The sequence below is a fragment of the Oryctolagus cuniculus genome, chromosome 7, assembly GCF_964237555.1.
Source record: "Oryctolagus cuniculus chromosome 7, mOryCun1.1, whole genome shotgun sequence".
Lineage (NCBI taxonomy): Eukaryota > Metazoa > Chordata > Mammalia > Lagomorpha > Leporidae > Oryctolagus > Oryctolagus cuniculus.
The window spans coordinates 9,480,149-9,501,485 of NC_091438.1; the positions used below are offsets into that span (position 1 = coordinate 9,480,149).

At 46.0% G+C, this 21,337-nt stretch overlaps 1 protein-coding gene across 5 annotated transcripts in view; it reads right to left on the minus strand.

The window, feature by feature from the left end:
- DYNC2I1 (dynein 2 intermediate chain 1) overlaps window positions 1-21,337 on the minus strand; it is an 83,886-nt gene that overhangs the window by 3,620 nt on the left and 58,929 nt on the right. For 3 of the 5 annotated variants that reach the window (XM_002715015.5, XM_070077208.1, XM_070077209.1), the window contains 8 exons: window positions 20,238-20,400; window positions 16,207-16,320; window positions 16,055-16,116; window positions 14,615-14,666; window positions 11,362-11,422; window positions 6,982-7,081; window positions 6,679-6,810; window positions 2,769-2,992 (listed from right to left, as the gene is read on the minus strand). In XM_002715015.5, coding sequence (XP_002715061.2) covers window positions 2,769-2,992; window positions 6,679-6,810; window positions 6,982-7,081; window positions 11,362-11,422; window positions 14,615-14,666; window positions 16,055-16,116; window positions 16,207-16,320; window positions 20,238-20,400 — 908 coding nt within the window. Of the gene's footprint in view, window positions 1-1,994; window positions 2,215-2,768; window positions 2,993-6,678; window positions 6,811-6,981; window positions 7,082-11,361; window positions 11,423-12,874; window positions 13,085-14,614; window positions 14,667-16,054; window positions 16,117-16,206; window positions 16,321-20,237; window positions 20,401-21,337 lie in introns of those variants that run through there. The other 2 variants (XM_051857037.2, XR_007923741.2) reach the window with 2 other exon arrangements.

Sequence of the window (21,337 nt, forward strand, 5' to 3'; positions counted from 1 at the left end):
AAGAAGCCCTAGAGAGGAGCTGTCTGCTTTCAATGAGTGACTGCAGAACAGGAAGGTGGTTATCATGAATTTCAGCCTAAAAAACTCTAAAAGTGGTAAATCCTTCCTCTATTTAATCTAAACTCCTGTCAAACTCTATTGCACTCCTCTTGGTCTGATTTTCTTTAGAGCTAGAGAAAAACAATTCAGAACTTTCTATGTAACATTATTTAAAAAAAAAAAAAAAAGATTGATTTGGTTGCTTGAATGACAGAGTTACAGCGATACAGAGAAAGGGAGAGAGAGCGAGCTCCCCCAAAATGGCCACGATGGCCAAGGCAGCACCAAGTCGAACCCAGGAGCTGGGAATTCCATCCAGGTCTCCCATGTGGATGCAGGGGCCCAAGGACTTGGGCCATCCTCCACTGCTTTCCCAGGCCACAGCAGAGAGCTGGATCAGAAGTGGAGCAGCTGGGACTGGAACTGGTGCTCATACAGGACATGGCATCTCAGGTGAGGGCTTAACCCTGCTGTGCCACAATGCTGGCCACTGTACCACAGCACTGGCTCCTACTTTTTTCTAACTGAAACACAGCTGCAAACAAGCTGCTCAACTGCCACCTCCCTCCCGCAAGCTCCCGAGAAGCAGACACAAGGACGGGCGGTCCCTCGCGTGTCCAGCACTGGCACGGGACACGGCAGAGAGGGCCCTCGCCAGGGCAAGAGTCGTCAGGTTCTTAGACTGCAACCACGGTCCCCAGCACACATGGTGCGATGCAAGACGAGGCTCCACGGAGGAGGGCTCCTTATCCAGCTAACGTGCGCAAACATATTCTGAACAGTGCATCTGGACCTGATCAAACAGGACTCGTCATTGTTCTGCTCACCTCCCACAACTCTCATCCCACTCAGCCAGTGTCCCTGTCCCACGGGCAACCGCGGCCTCCCCACACCAGCGCAGTCCATCGTGGGACTGGTTTGCCTGCTCTCCTGCCCAGGCAGGCCCCTGGTATTCATCTCCTATGTCTTTGCCCAAATGCCCCCTCTCAACAGGACCATCTTCCCCAACAGCCTACTGCCCCCACTCCTGGCCCCTTACTATTTTAATTCTCAACATCGCATACATTCTAACACATCTTCTGCGTTCCTTGTCTTATGTATCACCCATCTTGGCTAACCAGGAAGTGGGGGCAGTCCTGACTGGCTCCGTGTTATACCCAGGGTCTAGAGCAGTGCCAGGTACACAGCTGGAGCTCAATAAATTCGGTATTTATTTACTAAACAATGGACAGGCAGACTTTCCGGAAAATAAACTACAGATGCACTATGAGTGTACATGTATCCACAGGATGAACTTTTTTGGTGTATTTTTTTCTAACAATTAGAATAATGTCAGTATGCCTAGCATTTGAATTACATAAATCCAACCCTCAGTATTTTTTCACACCTTATCAGTGTATTCCTAACAGTCGATCAAACTATTATCTGGCTTTCTATCTTCCTCTTACCTTTACAAACGGGATTTGGGGTTATATTTGGGAGTTCCTTTTCTTCCCCGGAGAGGAAGTTTTGAGAAATGTAAAGTCTCAAGAAAAAACACAGGTGAACAGACAAACTCATACCAGAGAGAACCCTTCGTAATGAAAGCTTCTATAAATATTTCTACTTTGAAAAAAGACAACAAAGATAAAGACTCATTAATTCACATTTAATGTCTTAAATTCACATTAGTGAATTTCACATGAATTGATGGAAAGGCCACGGCAGGGATGCTGAGATGATTTGACTCTGAAATGGTTCAACAGTGTGAAACTACGTGAATTACTTATTCTCACATACTATTCTGTTTTTGATACCAGAAGGAATACTCTGTATATCACAGACATGCTGAATTTATAAAACTGGCACATGAATATAACCAAGAAGCTTACAAAAACTTTCCTTTTACTTACAGAATCATGACAATGGGGAAACAGTATATTACAAATCTTTAATTCATTAGACTATTTTGGGATAAACATAAAATAACCGCATTTTAAAGTGGTTTTCAAAATATTGCCCAGCAGTGGGCATTTGGTGCAGCAGTTAAGCCATCACCTGGGACGTCCGTGTCCCTACTGGAGTGCCTGGGTTCAAGTTCCGACTCTGCTTCTGATTCCACCCTCCTGCTCATCTGCACCGTGGGAGGCTGCAGGTGACGGCTCAAATACTTGGTCACTGCTGCCCATGTGAGACCTGCAATGACCCGGTTCCTGGCTTCAGCGTGGCCCAGCCCCAAAATGTTGGAGGCATGTGAGGAGGGAACCAATGGACAGGAGCTCTCTGTGTCTGTCTCTCTCTGCCTTTCACATAAAATAAAAACCTTAAAAGCACTTTAAAATATTATGTAAATGTACAACACCAAGAGTACACCCTAATGCAAATTGGATTCTGGGTGATAATGTCTTGATATAAGTCCATCAATTATATTTTCACAATACACATTTTCCATTAACTTTCCTGTGAAAAAAGTATACATGGATTTAAAAATTTTTCTGCACCCAAATAAACTGACCCTTTCATTCCATTTTCCTTGAACTTTCTCAAGTACCTCTGATTAATTAAATTTAAATAGCCACATTTTAAAATGCAGTGGCTTTATGCATAAATTAAATAAGTACTCCATAAATATGCACACTTACTATGTGCCAGTTAAGTTTTTTAAAGTAGAAGTTTAACTAAATCCTCAGCAACACCCCTGCCTAGGATCCAGCTGCAGTGATGTGGGGCGTCCTGAGTGCACTGCTTACCCGTCTGGGGAGATGGACTGCCTGGCCACAGGGCCCAGATCACTCTCGAGGAGGTCCCAGATATAAACCCTGGATGCCTCATCCTGGACCAGGAACACAGCAGGCCTGCTTGGGGACCACTGCAGGCCGGTGACAGCGCGTCCGTCGGTGCTGTTGTCCCACTGCGCAAGGGGGTGCTCGGAGGTCAGCTGGTGCAGCCTGATGCTTCCATCTGAGCAACCAGCCTGGGGGGGCAAATTCGAAGATGAAATACAAACAAACAAATTTGAAAACCTACATTCCAAATAAATAACATAACCACAAAGGGAGAGGAACAAGAGCTCAGCCCACTGATTTCTGAACACAGTATGGCAACAGCGTACTTTCTGACTCCAAGCACAGAAAGAATCCTCAATACGGAACCCACTTGGGTTTCTTGTCACAGAGGCATGGAGGCTCTGCATATTCTACGATGAGCAAATAAACAGGTATATTATCAATAATCTATCAGTGTCAGAGGCAGCCTACGAGTTAACATGGAGTGAGAGATGGGGGTAGATTTCTGCTTGTGACCTGTAGCTTGGGTAAAAGCAGGTATGGATAGATGTCCTGCCTCACTGTTTGGACTTCAGCACACTGACCACTTCTTACTGTGCAGGTGTGGGTTTCTGGACACTTTCCTCCAATGATGACAGAACTCCCTAGAGAAATGGCCAGTTCTAGAGCTTGCACCAGGAAGCAATGGAAGGGCTCACAGAATTATATCAAAAGAACATAGGTGCCTGCTTAAAGGATACCTATGGGGGCCGGCGCTGTGGCGTGGTGGGTAAAGCCATTGTCAATAGTGCCAGCATCCCATGTGGGCGCTGGTTCGATTCCCGGCTGCTCCACTCCCAATCCAGCTCTCTGCTATGGCCTGGGAAAGCAGCAGAAGATGGCCAAGTCCTTGGGCCCCTGCACCCACATGGGAGATCAAGAAGAAGCTCCTGGCTCCTGGCTTCAGACCAGTGCAGCTTCAGCTGTGTCAAACAACTGGGAAGTGAACCAGAGGATGGAAGACACCTCTCTCTCTCTCTCTCTTTCTCTCTGCTTAACTCTTTCAAGTAAATAAATAAATCTTAAAAAAAAAAAAAAAAAAAAAAAAAAAAAGATATCTACTGGCCTAACCGGGAGGACAATTTGAGTAGCAAAATAAACACTGACAGTAAATGAGTACAGCCCGTTGTGTGAAACAAAAGGCCACATGTGCAAATTCCCGTGATAAATGAAAACACACATACATCCACAGGGAAGAGGGGACGCTCTCCCTAGTAGCAGAAAGCCAACCGGGAAATGGAGAACGAACGACAGGATTAGAGATCAGCATTTGCCAGCCACACAGTGACAGCGTCAGGCGAGCAGCAGCAATGGATGATTCAGTGAGCGGGTGAACATGAGTCTCCGGCAGTCACAGTGTCCACTTGTGTCCCCATTTAAGACACATGGTCACTAGGAAGGGCTGGCAGGAGAGCCACGGAGGAGGAGGCCCCCACCCGTGGTCAGAATGAGCACCATCAGTGACTGGATCAATCAGTATCATCAGGCCCTCCCAGCACACATGTCACTTCTGAGCCACTCCAGCTAACGGGTAAAGCCTGCAGGTAATCATGACGGTAACATCAGGCAAGCTCACACTGGGGAGCATTCTACAAAAAAACTGGCCAATGCCCTCCAAAAACGTCAAGGTCACAAAAGACTGAGAAACTCAGATCAAAAAAGACGGAGGTGACAGAGTAGCTGGGATGTATGCCCCAGGATGCTATTTGGCTTATATAGGACACTACGAGAACTCAGTGAGGTCTGTACATTAGATAACGGGATCTTTTCAGTGCTGACTTCCTGGTGATTACGATCATGCTGGCAACATGAGAGAGTGCTCTTGGTTTTAGAATAAGAACATCTCATTTAACTATGCTGGAGTGGAAAATCATACAACTTTCTCCTCTCAGTTAAAACATATGAACACGGCCAGCGCCTCGGCTCAATAGGTTAATCCTCCGCCTAGCGGCGCCGGCACACCGGGTTCTAGTCCCAGTCAGGGCGCCGGATTCTGTCCCGGTTGCCCCTCTTCCAGGCCAGCTCTCTGCTGTGGCCTGGGAGTGCAGTGGAGGATGGCCCAAGTTCTTGGGCCCTGCACCCCATGGGAGACCAGGAGAAGTACCTGGCTCCTGCCTTCGGATCAGCGCGGTGCGTTGGCCGCAGCAGCCATTGTGGGGTGAACCAACGGAAGGAAGACCTTTCTCTCTGTCTCTCTCTCTCTCATTGTCTAACTCTGCCTGTCAAAAAATTTTAAAAAAAAATTAAAAAAAAAAATAAAAAGATTCTTAGAAAGCGAAGGATCAGGTGTGCAACATCAGACACAAGCAAACCTCCCAGGACCAAAGATGCAGGTCAGTGCCTCACGCAGCAGTGAAGCGGGAGGGGACCTTCCAGAGGCTGCCCCATCCCACTGCAACCAGAGCCTGTGGAGCCAGAGCTGCTCTGCACTTAGGACCAGCTCTAGGCCCAAGGCCAGGATACACACAAGTCTTTCTGGGGAACATCACTGCTCTTTTATGCACCTTCATAAAACAGACAATTTACTGTAGATTTATACCTACAGCACACCTCGACTCTGGCCAAATGCCCAACAGCCAGCCACATGTAGCCACTGCACTGCACAGCCAAGTATAACCTTGGGAAAAATAAAGATGAACAACATACAATCTCTGCCTTCAACAATCTTAACGTTGGCAGAGATGCTGACATAGAAATATAATTTATAACATACTTTAAGTGCTGTAACTGTAGTACAAATAAAGAAAATCTTTCCCCTCAATCTCAAGCACAGAGAAGTTTGTAAGGACTAGAGAGAGAAAGGGAGAGCTGAGCTATGCATGCCTTGATCCTGGCGTAACACTTAATAGTTAACGGCCAGATTTAGGCCGGCGCCGCGGCTCACTAGGCTAATCCTCCGCCTAGCGGCGCCGGCACACCGGGTTCTAGTCCCGGTCGGGGCGCCGGATTCTGTCCCGGTTGCCCCTCTTCCAGGCCAGCCCTCTGCTGTGGCCAGGGAGTGCAGTGGAGGATGGCCCAAGTGCTTGGGCCCTGCACCCCATGGGAGACCAGGAAAAGCACCTGGCTCCTGGCTCCTGCCATCGGATCAGCGCGGTGCGCCGGCCGTAGCGCGCCGGCCGCGGCGGCCATTGGAGGGTGAACCAACGGCAAAGGAAGACCTTTCTCTCTGTCTCTCTCTCTCACTGTCCACTCTGCCTGTCCAAAAAAAAAAAAAAAAAAAAATAGTTAACTGCCAGATTTAATCATCTAAAGTTCTAACATGTTTTTGCCTTCTCCCCGCCTAACCCACATCCTGAGTGACCTACAAAGTCAATTAGAGTTGGGATGAGCTGTGTTGTCACCAGGTCCTGGAGGAGAGGGGATTAAGGACTCTACACTCCACCACACGTTCCCTGCAGTATACCCGTGCAGCCTGTAGACGGGTGTCCCACTGCAAGGCTACCTCTACACTTTCTCTGGGAGTTACAGACACGGAACGTTGACTGTGATTATGTTTGGTTAAATAATAGAAGTCCATAAGGCAAAAATTCCTGCACTAAGAATTTCTTGACACATTTTTGGTTGTATCAAGATTTGATACTCTGTTAAAATCTAAATAGTTTTCAACTGAATAAAGTACTCCTTAAGAAGTAAATTTCTAGGTGGGTTCTAGTCTTAAAAATTTCTATTATTAATGTCATGTTTCTCCTTTTTAGACCACCAAGGCCTAATAAGTAAGTTTGTGGCCTAGTACATGATCAACTTTTCAAATTTTCCAAAGGACATGTTAAGCTGCCCAAGTAGGCAAATAACACTGTTAAAAAGAATTGTTGTTGTAAAAAATAGACTTTCTTACCAGGAATATTGGTTCTCCAAATGGTGAAAAATCAATCACATTAACTTTTACTGGTCTTATTCCACACTGCTGAGACTTGAACAACCTGGGAGATACTTTCAAATCTTGTCTTGAGCCATGGCTTATAAGACCCTAGTAATAAGATGATGATTAAAGAAAAATATTAAGTATAGGGTTGGATAAAGCTTTCATTATTAAAATAATCATAATAAAAGCAAGTACTAAGTTAATGGTAAATTAAGACATATCAGGTGACTGGAAAAGAAGAAGGAGTAACAGAATGCAATTCACAGTACTACTCACCAGGTCTGTGCCAACAATAAAGTGACTTGGATCGGAAGGCAGAAATTTAATATTCAGTGTTTGTGTGTTTCCCCAAAATTCACTGCTTCTAGGGCAAAGACTGAAAACACAAAAGCAAGATGAACAATGAATTCTTGTAAAACCTTAGGGACAGTGATGACACTGCACACGTACTCAGCACTACCACACAAACTCAAATGTGCAACAGGCCACGTGATTGTCTTCTGGGTCATTCCACTGTTTGTTATTTACTTTTTCTGTTACCGCATTCTTGGTAAATTCTTCAGCTGTCATCCTATCACCAAGTCTTTGTTCAGCTATGACTAACTCATTACATTTAAGATTTCAGGATAATAGTTTCATTTTTAGGAACGTCTTTAGACCATATAGTTGTGGGCTAACCCTATTTGTAGCACTATGGGGACTGTTTTTCATGCGTGTAGGTTTTATGGTTTTTGTTTGTGAACTCGTTTTCAGCAGACTACTTATGGGAATCCTGGGAGCTCCAGCTTGTACAAGTGTCCCTACCCACCAGTGTTCTCTGTGCTTTAACTCTGAGCCCACTGATATCAGTGGTCTAGAATCTGGATGTCAACCTCTCAGTTTACACCCACACACTGCCTGGGATTTCAAGGTGCTCCAAGTTCCCCTGCCCTCTCTCAGCTGAGGATAATGCTTTCTGAATTTCTCTCACACTGAGGGGGCAGTGAGTGCCAGGGTCCTGTTCAAGGGTCTGCTCCAGATCCTGCCTATACATCACCTGGTCCTGTATGGGGCGTGAGCCCTAGACACACAGTAGAGGCCAAAGAGCCTGGGCCAAATAACTCAGCTTCCAGGCCATTGCACATCAGCTTAAAAGTTTATTACTGGGGCTGGCGCTGTAGTGCAGCAGGTAGAACTGCCGCTTGCAGTGCTGGCATCCCATATAGGCACCAGTTCAAGTCCCAGCTGCTCCACTTCCAATCCAGCTCTTTGCTATGGCTTGCGAGAGCAGAACAAGATGGCCCAAGTTCTTGGGCCCCTGCACCCATGTAGGAAGCTCTAGGCTCCTGGCTTTGGACCTGTGCAGCTCTGGCTGTTGTGGCCAATTGGGGAGTGAACCAGTGGATGGAAGACGCCTCTTTCTCTCTCTCTCTCTCTCTCTCTGTTTCTCTCTGTGTAACTCTTGACTTTCAAATAAATAATCTAGCTTTTTTTTTTTTTTGGCCAGGCAGAGTTAGACAGTGAGAGAGACAGAGAGAGAGTTATAGACAGTGAGAGAGAGACAGAGAGAAAGGTCTTCCTTCCATTGGTTTACTCCCCCAATGGCCGCCACGGCTGGCACTATGCTGATCTGAAGCCAGGAGCCGGGTACTTCCTCTCGGTCTCCCATGTGGGTGCAGGGACCCAAGCACTTGGGCCATCCTCCGCTGCCCTTCTGGGCTACAGCAGAGAGCTGGCCTGGAAGAGGAGCAACCGGGACAGAATCCAGCACCCCAACCGGGACTAGAACCCTGGGTGCCAGAGCCCCAGGCGGAGCATTAGCCAAGTGAGCCACGGCGCCGGCCAATAAATATATCTTTAAAAAAAAAAAAAAAAAAAGTTTAGGGGCTGGCGCTGTGGCGCAACAGGTTAAAGCCCTGGCCTGAAGTGCCAGCATCCCAAATGGGTGCCGGTTTGAGTCCCAGCTGCTCCTCTTCTGATCCAGCTCTCTGCTGTGGCCTGGGAAAGCAGTAGAAGATGGCCCAAATCCTTGGGCCGCTGCACCCACATGGGAGATCCGGAAGAGGCTCCTGGCTTCAGACCGGCTCAGCTCCAGCCGTTGTGGTCATCTGGGGAGTGAACCAGCAGACGGAAGACCTCTCTCTCTGTCTCTACCTCTCTCTGTAACTCTTTCAAATAAATAAAATAAATCCTGTTTTTAAAAAAGTTTATTACACCAACTTAGGTTCTCTCCTTGTTTCTGGCATTTAAATAGATTTAGACTTTTTCAAAAGCTGCATCTGGCTTTATTTTTTTCTTTAGGCATACATGCACCTGTAACGGGAGAGGGCCCGCAGCTGCTCCGTCTGCCTCAGGGATCAGCACAACAGCCTCGCACACCATCTCCCTGATCCAGCCTCCTTCCCTCTGCTGCCAGCTCACCCTGCTCCAAGTCTATCATTCTGAAACTCAAGTTAGACATGTCCTTTCTTTGCTTAAAATCGTGCAATAACTCCCTATCACCTGCATGGTAATTTCTCAACTCCTCAGCACAGCAAACAGCCGCATCAGGGTCTTGGCCACTGACTCATCCCCATCTCTCTCAACGTCAGACTCACTGGCATTTCCAAATGCGCCATGCACCTTCCTGCCTCTGGGCCAGAACGCATTCCTAAGTCTACCTACCATGCACCTTTTAAAGGCATGGCTCACTGATCACCTCGCCACAAAGTCACCATTTCACACCATCCCCTAAACTATTCCCTTTTTTTTTTTTTTTTTTTTGGACAGGCAGAGTGGACAGTGAGAGAGAGAGACAGAGAGAAAGGTCTTCCTTTTCCGTTGGTTCACCCTCCAATGGCCGCCGCGGCCGGCGCACCGCGCTGATCCGATGGCAGGAGCCAGGTGCTTTTCCTGGTCTCCCATGGGGTGCAGGGCCCAAGCACCTGGGCCATCCTCCACTGCACTCCCTGGCCACAGCAGAGAGCTGGCCTGGAAGAGGGGCAACCGGGACAGAATCCGGCGCCCTGACCGGGACTAGAACCCGGTATGCCGGCGCCGCTAGGCGGAGGATTAGCCTAGTGAGCCGCAGCGCCGGCCAACTATTCCCTCTTTTGAGCTCCCACAGGCCCTGTGGCTGCCCCAACAAGTACTGCATGCTGTGTGTTACAACCACAACGGATGAGCAGATGTGCACTGAACACCGCTTTCCGTGGAGAGCTTGTTGGCGCAGAGGTGGGGCGCTGCAGGCAGGCAGTTACACGAGCAACTTCATCCAAGTGACACACCCTCCCAAGGACGCCCACCTCCAAGGACTGACGGGAAAGCGGGTCTGAGGGCCTGGCAATAGCGATTCTGAAAAGCCATTCCGGCTCCAAGTCCCCAGGGCCGGAGACTGTCCTGGGAGGATTCCTGGACCAGTCTGCCTCCTGCCCTCCCTTGTCCAGGTGCTGGTTCCAGGAATTCCCTAGGAAACGTCCCCACACTAAACTCCATCCCACAGTCTCCTCCCTCTGGAAGCAGGACCTCCACCTGCAATAGTTGCTGTGTTCACCTGTCTGCCTCCTTAACAGAGCTACAGGGGGAAGATGCTACTCTTGGAGCAGAATATACGCAGCACGGCTGTATCAAGTCTGATTACCACGCATTACTCTCAGGAGGTTTTATGGAGAAAACATGACATCAGGTACATTAGACACTTCCCTTCAAAGAGCACCTAATTAAGTCTAGGAGAAATCTATCATTAAAAAAAAATAAATAGAATACATGCTAGGAAGTGAGAAAGACTATTAAGAAAGACAAAAAGTCTTAAAAGAAATTCATCAAGGGAACCACACAGAGCTGCTTAGAAATCAAGTGTGCCTGACTCTGTAACACAAAAGTACTTCAAAAAGTTCACAGAAAAATAGAAGCAGAAGATAAGCATATTTTGACGCAAAATATTTTTCATAGTATGCATTTTCCATGACCTCTCACACATTAGATGGCTTTTTAAAATACACTGGTTACTTTCAGAGTTATGTTTTAAATCAGCTTTAATGTCCATGAATTCATTAACATAACCCAGAGGCATTTTGTGTGATGGAGGAACCAGGCTCAAAAATTTTTTCAAAAATTTTAGCCTGAGTGCAATAAATGGCAAGAAAAGATATCTTTAGGAAATAAATTAACACAGAATATGTAATATCACAAGTGATATTTGTGTATTTATTAAGAACATAGATGTCATTTTAAGTGATATGAGTAAAAGTAAAAATCTAGATTTGTTAAGTTTTTATTTAACTAATTTGAAATTAGTGAAAGACAAAGACAGACAGACAGAAAGCCCCCATGCACTGGCTCACTCCCCCAGTAATCCAAATCTAAATTTCTGTGGAAAAACAGGAACAGAAACAAAAAAATTTTCTATTAAGGTTTCTAGTTCCTGAAGCCTTACTCAAGCATTACAAGTGGATTAAAAATGGCCAAAGAGTATCAACTCATAAGACAGGAAATTTTTCATCAAAGTAAAACGGTAGCTCTGTACCTGGAAGTTATATTTATCACAGTAACTCATGAATAACGAACTGACTAAACAGCAGTGTGAGAAAATGTGTCTTCACTGACAACTTTGCATTCATTGTCTGTGCAGTTAAACGTTACGTCTCTCTCTCTGAGAGACGACGGAGCGAGCATCTGAGCTCAAAGCAGCAGCCTCACCTGTCGCCCAGCTGGATCGTAGCACTGTGCACCAACTTTATCCTCCCTCCAGGAATCAGACCTAAACACAGACCAGAAGTAAGGGCACTTTTTAACGAAAGCTCATTACAGTTGCCTGGAATCATTTTTTATTTCTTAAATACGTGTTAGGAAACAGTATCAAAACAGAAATCAACAAACAGTATTTCCTTCCTAATTCTGAGGGACGTTCACACACTGCCTCAGGTTAAGAGCTCAGCTTCAGATCTGTTGAAACGAGGGCAGTTCACCCTTATTCATGCAGACATATGTGTGAATGACTCACCCTTAAACTCACCAGCGCAAGGGCTGGGCCCTCCGCACCTCCCTCCTCACCACTTCAAAGCCCCCCTTTGAAAGCTTCAGGCCCTGCAGCAAGTGGACAGAGGTCTCCGGGCTCCTCTAGCTCCACTTGTTGCAGCATCAGCCCCTTTAACTTCCTTCTCTCAAACAAAAAGGCTACAGTTCTAAGGCCTGACTTTATTTCTCCTTCCTTGCACCTCCCTACAACGTCCACACCACCGTGGTAACTCGTGATCACTGACCAGCTTCGCCTCTTCCCTTTATGCTCAACATCAATCCCACTTTAAAATAAAATTATTGCAGAAGGAAAAGTGGAAATTCCTATACACTAGAGCCCCAATTTGGGCCAAGGAAGTGCCTCGAACATTGGGAGTAGGATTAAACGTATAAACAGGGGCAAGCATTTGGTGCAGCAGTTAGGTGCTGCCTGGGCCACCCGCCTCCCATGCTGAGTGCCTGGGTTTGAGTTCTGCTTCTGCTTCCACTGCCAGATTCCTGCTAACGCACACCCTGGGAGGCAGCAGGTGATGATCCTGTGCTTGGGTCACTGCCACCCAAATGGGAGAACCAGACTGAATTCCAGGCTGCTGGTTTCAGCCCGGCCCAGCCCTAGCTGTTGCATGCATTTGGGGATTAAACCAGCAGATACATAAACGTAAATAAATTTTTTAAGTATATGGATAAAGCAGCAGGCATTTGAACTAGAGGTTAAGACACTGGTTAGGATGCCGCACCGGCACCCATATGGGACGCTGGCAAACTGGTGGAGACTTCACTGCTAGACCACCACACCGGCCCATGGACACCCACATCCCAGATCAGAGTCCTTGGGTTCAACATCCAGCTGTGCCTCTAACTGCAGCTTCCTGCTAACGCAGGCCCTGAAAGGCAGCAGTGGTGGCTCCAGGGACTGGGCTCCTGCCACCCATGTGAACTGGACTGGCTTCCTGGCTCAGGGCTTTGACCCCAGACACAGGCTACCCTAGGCATCTGGGGTGCAAAACAAATTAAAAAAAAAAAAAGCTTTTAAATCATAAAGTACACAGAAATAAATTCAATTTGCAGTTGGAAAGAGCGACTGTGATTATACTGCACGTTACTTGTCACAATTTTAACTCTAATGCAAGAATGCTCAAGCAGCTATTCACAAATCGGAGACTGCCCTCAACCTAGAATCTCAGCTCACGTCTACCTGCCGTAGGAAGTCTCGTGACTGGCCTCCTCTGTTCCAGCACTTACAGCAGCAGTCGTCACCTCTCCAACAGCGTTTCCCAGGCACCTGGGACTGACCAGCTTGTGCACAGAACATTCATAAAGGAATGAACCCCAACATACACCAGTGAGCACGGAATCACCTTCATCCGCTTGCTGTGTGACCTTCTCTCCTTTCCTAAAGACAAGGCTAGAACATCACCGAAGCTCTGGTAAGTAGTTTAGCAGACACAAGATGTTTGTGGGTTTTTTTTATTTTTATTTATTCATTTTATTCGCTAAGCAGAGAGACAGAGAGAGAGCTATCTACTGGTTCACTCCCCAAATGCCCACAACAGCTAAGCAAGGCCAAAGTCAGAAGCTGGGAATTTAATCCAGGTCTCCTACGTGGATAGCAGGGACCTAGCACTTGACCCATCATCTGCTGCCTCGCAGGGTGCACATTATTAGCAGCAAGTTTGGGTCGAGAATGGAACTGGGAACTCAAACCCAGGCACTCTGATAAGAGATGTGCTCATCCAAGTGGTGGCGTAACCACTGAACCAAACACCTGCCCCAAAACGTGTTTTTATATAGCAACATTTAACAATGAAATACATTTCTCCACAGCCAGGTTTATTAACTGTGGACAGACTCCTTAAACTCCTTAGCATTATCCCTAATTGCTGGGAAATTGCCTTGGCCATGTAACAAGTGACTAGCATGATCAGCCTCTGGGTGAGTCCTCAGGGTTAAGAGAAATCTGGGTGTTCGGGGAATAAGCCTGGATGAGAAGCCGGGGTCAGTTCTCAGCCTGGCCTCACTGTGATCAGCTTCAATGACTCGTGCACACAGAGGCGGGCCTAGGAAACCTCAAAGGCTTCTGCAGCTCTCAGGTGCCAGCATCCTTCGAGCGATGGTTGCAAAGCAAGCAGGAAGGATGCTATTTGAGGAGGGCTCGTTTTCATTACAGTCTATACTGAACTTTATCACTGACATTTGGATATGAAGCACACAGCACCTGCTCCACAGATAACAAAGTGTCCCTCTTGCCTTATTTCAAGAAGTTGGGAATAAAGTCAGTATTAATCCTGTCATGTACTTTTTGCAAGATCCACCTGGAGACACACTCTCGATACAAACAAGTGGGGAGGCTTGTCATTAGAAATGAGAGGTCAGAGGCTAATAAAGCAATGAGAAAGTCGAGTATAAAACATGGGCTAAGCTAGACGACAGAATGCAACAAGACAGAATTACTCCATGATTTCTGAGTTCTTTTTGGAACTAAGGCTGAAAACCATACTGCACAGCATCAGCAACAGCAAACTGTGGGGATCTGGTTACTGTTCCTCCGGGTCACTTCTGCTGCACCCAGACAAGAGTGTACTGGTCCTCAGCCAATTCTATGACCTGAGGAAGGTTCCTGCAGTGCACTTACACCACAGACCCAAAATGAAGACCCAAGGCCGTGGACACCTGGTGACTACTAGAAAAGGCACTCTCATAAGTAAAATACAGTGATACGCAGCTGCAAACAGAACTCGCTAAAATAAAACAGATTACCCTTTGATTACTCATGTTAACTGAGGTGCTTAGTGAATAACTCGTAAGATTATATCACACACAACTTTAGCATTTATTTTTCAGGCAGCTGATTACAGATTTTTCAAAGCAGTTACTGGTATTTTTAATTTCTACTAATTTTAGAAAACATCAACTAAAATTAATTTTTTTTAATTACCTAAATCACTTATTGAACCTGCGATGTCTGCCTTTGGTAATTCAACAACCACCTAAAAACAAAATATTGAAAATGAATATTGATATGTTTTGTAATCATGAAACAATCTAAGCAAAGCATAGCTCTAATTAAGATAGCATGCTGTATTAGCTGCTAAAAATATAACTGCTCCAGAAAAGAGATGGATCATTATGTTTTAATTTTTAATTTATTATTTGAAAAGCAGAGAGATAGAGAGAGATGGAGAGTTACAGACTTCCCATACACTGGCCCACAACAGCCAGGGTTGTGCCAGGTTAAATCCAGGAGTCCAGAACTCAAGCTAGGTTTCCTACATGGGTGGCAGGAACCCAGTTACTTCAGTTATCACCTGCTGCCACCCAGGAAGTACATTAGCAGGAAGCTGGAATCAGGAGCAGAACCAGGACATGAACCAGGCGCTCGGGTATGGGATCCAGAAATCCCAAGGGGCTTCTTAACTGTTACACCAAAAACCTATCCTCAACCATGAACTTTAGGGACAATATTTTATTTTGGGGCTTAGTGACGATTTTTTAAGAAAGCTTTTATTTAATAAATATAAATTTCATAAATACAATTTTTGGATTATAGTAGTTCTTTCCCCCATACCTGCCCTCCTACCCCCAAACTGTCCCATCCCATTCCTCATTAAGATTCATTTTTAATTATCTTTATATATAGAAGATCAACTCCATACTAAGTAAAGATTTCAACAGTTTGCACCCACACAGACACACAAAGTATAAAGTACTGTTTGAAGACTAGTTTTACAGTTAATTCTCATAGTACAACACATTAAGGACAGAGGTCCTACATGGGGAGTAAGTGCACAATGACTCCTGTTTTTGATTTAACAATTGACACTCTTATTTATGACATCAGTAATCACCCGAGACTCTTGTCATGAGCTGCCAAGGCTATGGAAGCCTTTTGAGTTCGCCGACTCCTATCTTTCTTTAGACAAGGTCATAGTCAAAGTGGAAGTTCTCTCCTCCCTTCAGAGAAAGGTACCTCCTTTGATGGTCCCTTCTTTCCCCCAGGATCTCACTCGTAGAGATCTTTCATTTAGGTCATTTTTTTTGTAGGGACAATATTTTAAATGCTACTCTTTCATATCTCTATGCTCAGGAACTTCATTGGCAGCCAAACTTCCGTTCACGCTCTAGGATGAGTCCTGAGGCCTTCCTGTAGTTCTGGACATTTTGTTCCAATTGCCAAACCACATATCCATATTGAGGAGTCAGGCTGGGCCCCAAACCTGCTGCGCATGACACTCCACACCTCCTCTCCCAGAGCTAGGAAACCCAGGCTTGCTCCTGACTTGCCCAGGGCAGGTCCCATACTGCTGCCCTACTACTGCCCTGGCCCCTCCCCAGACCTCCTCATTCCTGCTGCACAGGGCCCTGGGCTCGCACTTACCCACACGTTGAGCACGCCACTCTCATCCAAGGAAGCCATGTGGAAGGACACACCTGGTCTTTCTAACAAAGAGGACAAAGAAAAAGTTTAAACAAGGAAACCACAAACCCAGCGGCTCATTTAAGGATACAAAGAAAATGAGGGCTCGGTACCTTCTTGAGTAGAAAAGGGTGAAAGCACAAAGCTCTGCTTCTTGCAAGCAGACGTCGAGATCGGTTCCACTGCTTGAATGGGACTCCGATGGTTTACTGATAGAAGGATTCCATCTGGAGATTAAAACCCACAGCACCCACAAGTCAGCAGCAAATCAGAGATATACAAGGGATGCTTGCATGGACAAACATGGAGGTGCTTCTGGGCCTGAGAGATCCAAATCTCCCCATAGGTCCCCCCAGAAAACCACAAGACCAACATGGACCACACGTAAAGTGACACCCTCAGCATTCCCAGCAAGCAGAGACCATGGACTTCAAAGTGCTTGGAAGAAGACAAACAAATCCCAGCGCCAGCGCCCTCAGAAAGACAGGCTCTAACGCTGAGCCGGATCCCGCGGGCTCTCGACAGCTACAGGGAAGTGAAGGGACCACAGGAAGTGACGCAGCTTAGGAAGGAGGCCAACAGAAAAGGAAGGTGCCACTGGAGACAGGGCAGTGCCAGGGACACCAGGGAGCAAGAGAGAAACCCAGGCTCTTATAAACCAAAGCTAGCTGGCGCCGCGGCTCACTAGGCTAATCCTCCGCCTGCGGCACCGGCACCCCGGGTTCTAGTCCCGGTCAGGGCACCGGATTCTGTCCCGGTTGCCCCTCTTCCAGTCCAGCTCTTGGCTGTGGCCAGGGAGTGCAGTGGAGGATGGCCCAGGTGCTTGGGCCCTGCACCCACATGGGAGACCAGGAGCAAGCACCTGGCTCGTGGCTTCAGATTGGCCCAGCTCCGGCCGTAGGGCCATTTTGGGGGTGAACCAACAGAAGGAAGGCCTTTCTCTGTCTCTGTCTCTGTCTCTCACTGTCTAACTCTGCCTGTCAAAAACAAACAAAAAAAACCCAAAGCTAAAAGACACACCAGCCCCACCCACCATCACCACAAGCAACACTTTCCATTAAAGAAACACATTTTACAAATTAGAATATTTGTCTAGAAAATGTCTAGGAGTAGGGAAAAAAACCCAGCAAACTCCATACAAAGCAACTATAGTAAGAAAACAGAAAATACAAGTCAAAGCATTCCAACTGATGAAAAGTCTCATCCCCCTCAAAAGACAACCACAAAGCAGAACTCTAGCAAAACTCAACATTCCAAATTAAGTCAAATCTTTTCTGAAAGAAATTGAGGGGGCAAGTGTTGTGGCACAAGAGGTAAAGCCTCCTCCTGGGAATCTGGCATCCCATATCAAACTGCCTGTATCCCGCATCAGAGAGCCCCGGATGGAGTCCTGCCTCTACTTCCAATCAAGCTTCCTGCTCGTGAGACCGGGAGGCAGCAGATGGTAGTGCGAGTACTTTGGTTCTGCCACACACTGGAGAGACCCAGATGCAGGTTCCTGGCTCCTGGCTCCGGCCTGGTCCAGCCCAGCTATGGCAGGCATTTGGGGAATGAACCAGTGCGTGGGAGATCGATATTGGTATCTGTCTGTCTCTCTTCCTCTCTCTCTTTCTCCCTATCACTCTGCTTTTCAAATAAACAAATAAGTCTTAAACACACACACAAATGTCACAGCTTGGAAATTACTCATCACGGCGAGCAACAAAGCTGTCCTTCAACACGTGAATGAATGAATAAATAAGTAAGTAAATGGAGGCACATCCATGCAGTGGAATACTGTTCACTAAGCAGAATTTTAAAGAATATAAAACAAAATAAACTTTAGAGTGAGATATCAAGGCATGAAAAGAAATGGAAGAACCTTAACTGCCCATTACTAAGTGAAAGAAGGCAATGAAAATACTACGTGATTCCAACTAGATGGCATGCAGAAAAAGGCAAAAGTAAGGAAACAGTAAAAGGTAAGTGGGTGCCAGGAGTTAGGAGGGAGAGAAGGATGTACAGGAGAAACCACGCTGAGACAGAATCGTAATCAAGTTGCGGGAAGCCACATGCACAGAGCAGTAAGAAAAACAAGTGCTTTTTTAAGCAAGGGAAAAAATAACAGATTAATATTTGACTTCTCAATAGAAACTGTGGAAGTCAGATATAGAACAACAGAAAATCAGAAAGAAAAAGGAACTATAAACCTCTACTGTTGGGCACTGCCTACAATCTCCATTACAACATGGCGCCTGGCGGATGTTCGAGGGGCGTGTCTGCGGCTGCTGGGGTTAAGCCACGTAAGATCAGACCACCGGCAGGGATAGGTCTGCTTTGGTCCTGGACACGTGCACAGTGCGTGATCCCTATACTTTGCTTAAGGTGCCCCTGTGCGTGCTCCACCCACGCCTGCGTGACCTTTTCACTGATTGGCTCCCCTGCTGCGCATGTCTTTCGTAAGCTTTATAAGCCTGCACACTTCCTCAATAAAGTAGTTCCTGCTTCGACAGAATTCACAGGTGCTTGCTGTGTTTGTTCTTCACCCGTCGACCTTACCTCTCCCGTTCGCCTTGTTGGGGAGTGTCTGTAGTGGTCCCTGCTGGTCAGGGGCCAGCCTAGGGCTTGAGACCCTGACACTCCACTTGTATGTCCTCCATACTATCTCTCAAGAATGAAAGTTTCCACACACAATATTATTAAATAACTGGATATCCATATACAAAAAGAATGAATCTCACCCAATACCTCTCACCATGCACAAAATTAACTAGAAACCTAAAACCATAAAACTAGAAGAAAACAGGAGAAAAGCTTTATAATTTTCAGCTAAGCAAAGATTGCTTATTTGTGACTCTAAAAGTATGATCATAAAAAAGATAAACTGAATTTTATTAAATGTAAAACTTTCTATTTGAAACAGTTAAGAGGAAGGAGACCACAGATTGGGAAAAATATTCATTAGGGAATGGAAGTTAAAAATACAAGGTACTATTACATGCTTTTTTTGTTTATGAGTTTATGATTAGTTTTTTTTTTTTTGGACAGGTAGAGTGGACAGAGAGAGAGACAGAGAGAAAGGTCTTCCTTCCATTGGTTCACCCCCTAAATGGCCGCCACGGCAGGCACACTGCACCAATCCAAAGCCAGGAGCCAGGTGCTTCTTCCTGGTCTCCCATGCGGGTGCAGGGCCCAAGCACTTGGGCCATCCTCCACTGCCCTCCCGGGCCACAGCAGAGAGCTGGCCTGGAAGAGGAACAACCGGGACAGAATCCGGCACAGGAATGAAATTCTGCAACATGCAACTGCATTCCCCTAACTATAAGATTCCTTTTATTTGACCCCTGGAGTAAGGCAGACTATAGGGTCAGAAAACAGATCAGCAGCCTATGGGAAAGGAGAGAGAGAAAAATCAAGAGTCATTGTTGTGTGGTGGGCTTGTGAGCAGGAACGGGGGGGGGGGAGGGGGGACCCCAGTCAGAGACAGAAAGTATGCATTCGGTCAGCAGGATTCCAGCCCCTACAGCTGGTCACAAAAGGTAAGGTGTCACAGCACAGCATAAGTCATAAAACTGGGGATGTGTGCAGGCCTGGCCCATGGAGTCAGTCTGACCCTGGACAAATATTTCATTCCTGAGGATCTGTAACACAGGACTACATGAGAAATTTAAATTAGGATATACACAAAGCACTTAGGCAAAGTCCTCAAACAGAGGAAATGCTTACTTATTACCTACTATGGTGGCTGTGGTACAGCATGGCACCAACTGTTCACCGGAGTCAGATTGCGGGTCCCAGGTGGTCTCACTGTTCTGGTTTCTTTCATCCCCCAAGAGGTGACTATTTCAAGTACTAGTTAACTATGCCATAGGAGCACACACGTAACACACTTTGGGCTAACTTGGGATTAAAAGTTATTTTTTGGAGGATTTTTTGGTTGCTACAGACTTAATAAGAAAAAAAAAATTCCAATCATTGCTGGCTACCAGATAAGCATTCCTTGAATGGATTTTGGTTTTTTCTATTTGTCTCTTTCGCCCATGCGTCAGATCCCATGCCCTGAGATCAGCTGAATGAACAAAGGTGAATAAGTGTAAAAGCCCAGTCTTCAGATCTGCCATGGCTTTGCTAGGAGACACATCACCAGCACACACATGACACTGACCAGTAGAAAACGTTGCTGTCCTGAAGGTCCAAAAGCAATCGCTCAGCTTCACATAATGATGTATCCTCGAATCTTCTCTTAAATCCCACACAACTACTGAGCCATGCGCTGTGCCAGCAAACAGCAAAAATGCTTTAACAGGGCTAAAGCAGCAACAAGTGACCTGAAAAACAGGCACACAGGAAAGTGATGGCCAAAAACATGAAAACCACATTCCCAGAAGTTAACTTTACTGACTCCGGCATCGGGCGCTTTTTTATTTTACATAGGTGTCACTATAAAACCTTTCACACCAGGAAGCTGTGACGCGTAGTAACTAGTCTATGTACTTTTTTTTCTGCACATAAAAATTTCATTTGTCTGAGTGTCAGTTTCTTTAAATGGAAAATAGGGATAACAAAACTAGCTCATAAGATTGTAATAACTGACACAAAAGATGCTTAGCACACATAGGGGCACATAACAAGTATGGAGTGACCCCTTCAACTGAACTCAGTTACCTGGACCTCAAAAATGGCAATTATATACTTTGTTATTCTATTTACATTGCATTGCAAAAAGTTGCAATTCTCAAGTCCCCTACATCGACAAAAATTATTCTCAATAACTGGTGGAAATCAGTGTCTTTGAGGGCAAGAAATTTATAAATAGGAAAATACAAATAGAGCTGGCCATCCGTATCCCTGTTCCGCACATCCACGGTTCAATCAATCATGGATGGAAAATATTCCAAAAACAACTGTGTCTGTACTAACCATGCACAGACATTTTTCTTGTTATTCTATAAACAATAAGGAATAACCAATTACATATTTATATTGTATGAGGTATTATACTATGAAGATGACTAAAAGTACATAGGAGGATTGTGTAAGCTATATACAAACACTGTGTACTTTATACAAGGGATCTGAGTATCCTCAGATTGGGGGACCCACAGGAGTCCTGGAAGCAATCTCCCACGGGTATCTGGGGGATGACCTCATGTATGTCCCCTGTCAAAAAGGGAGCAAACAAAAAAGGGCAGGTCTCCCACTGGACCTGCACAGGCACAAAGCCAGGCATCAACAATGAGGCGGATGCATGAAACTGAGGGAGGA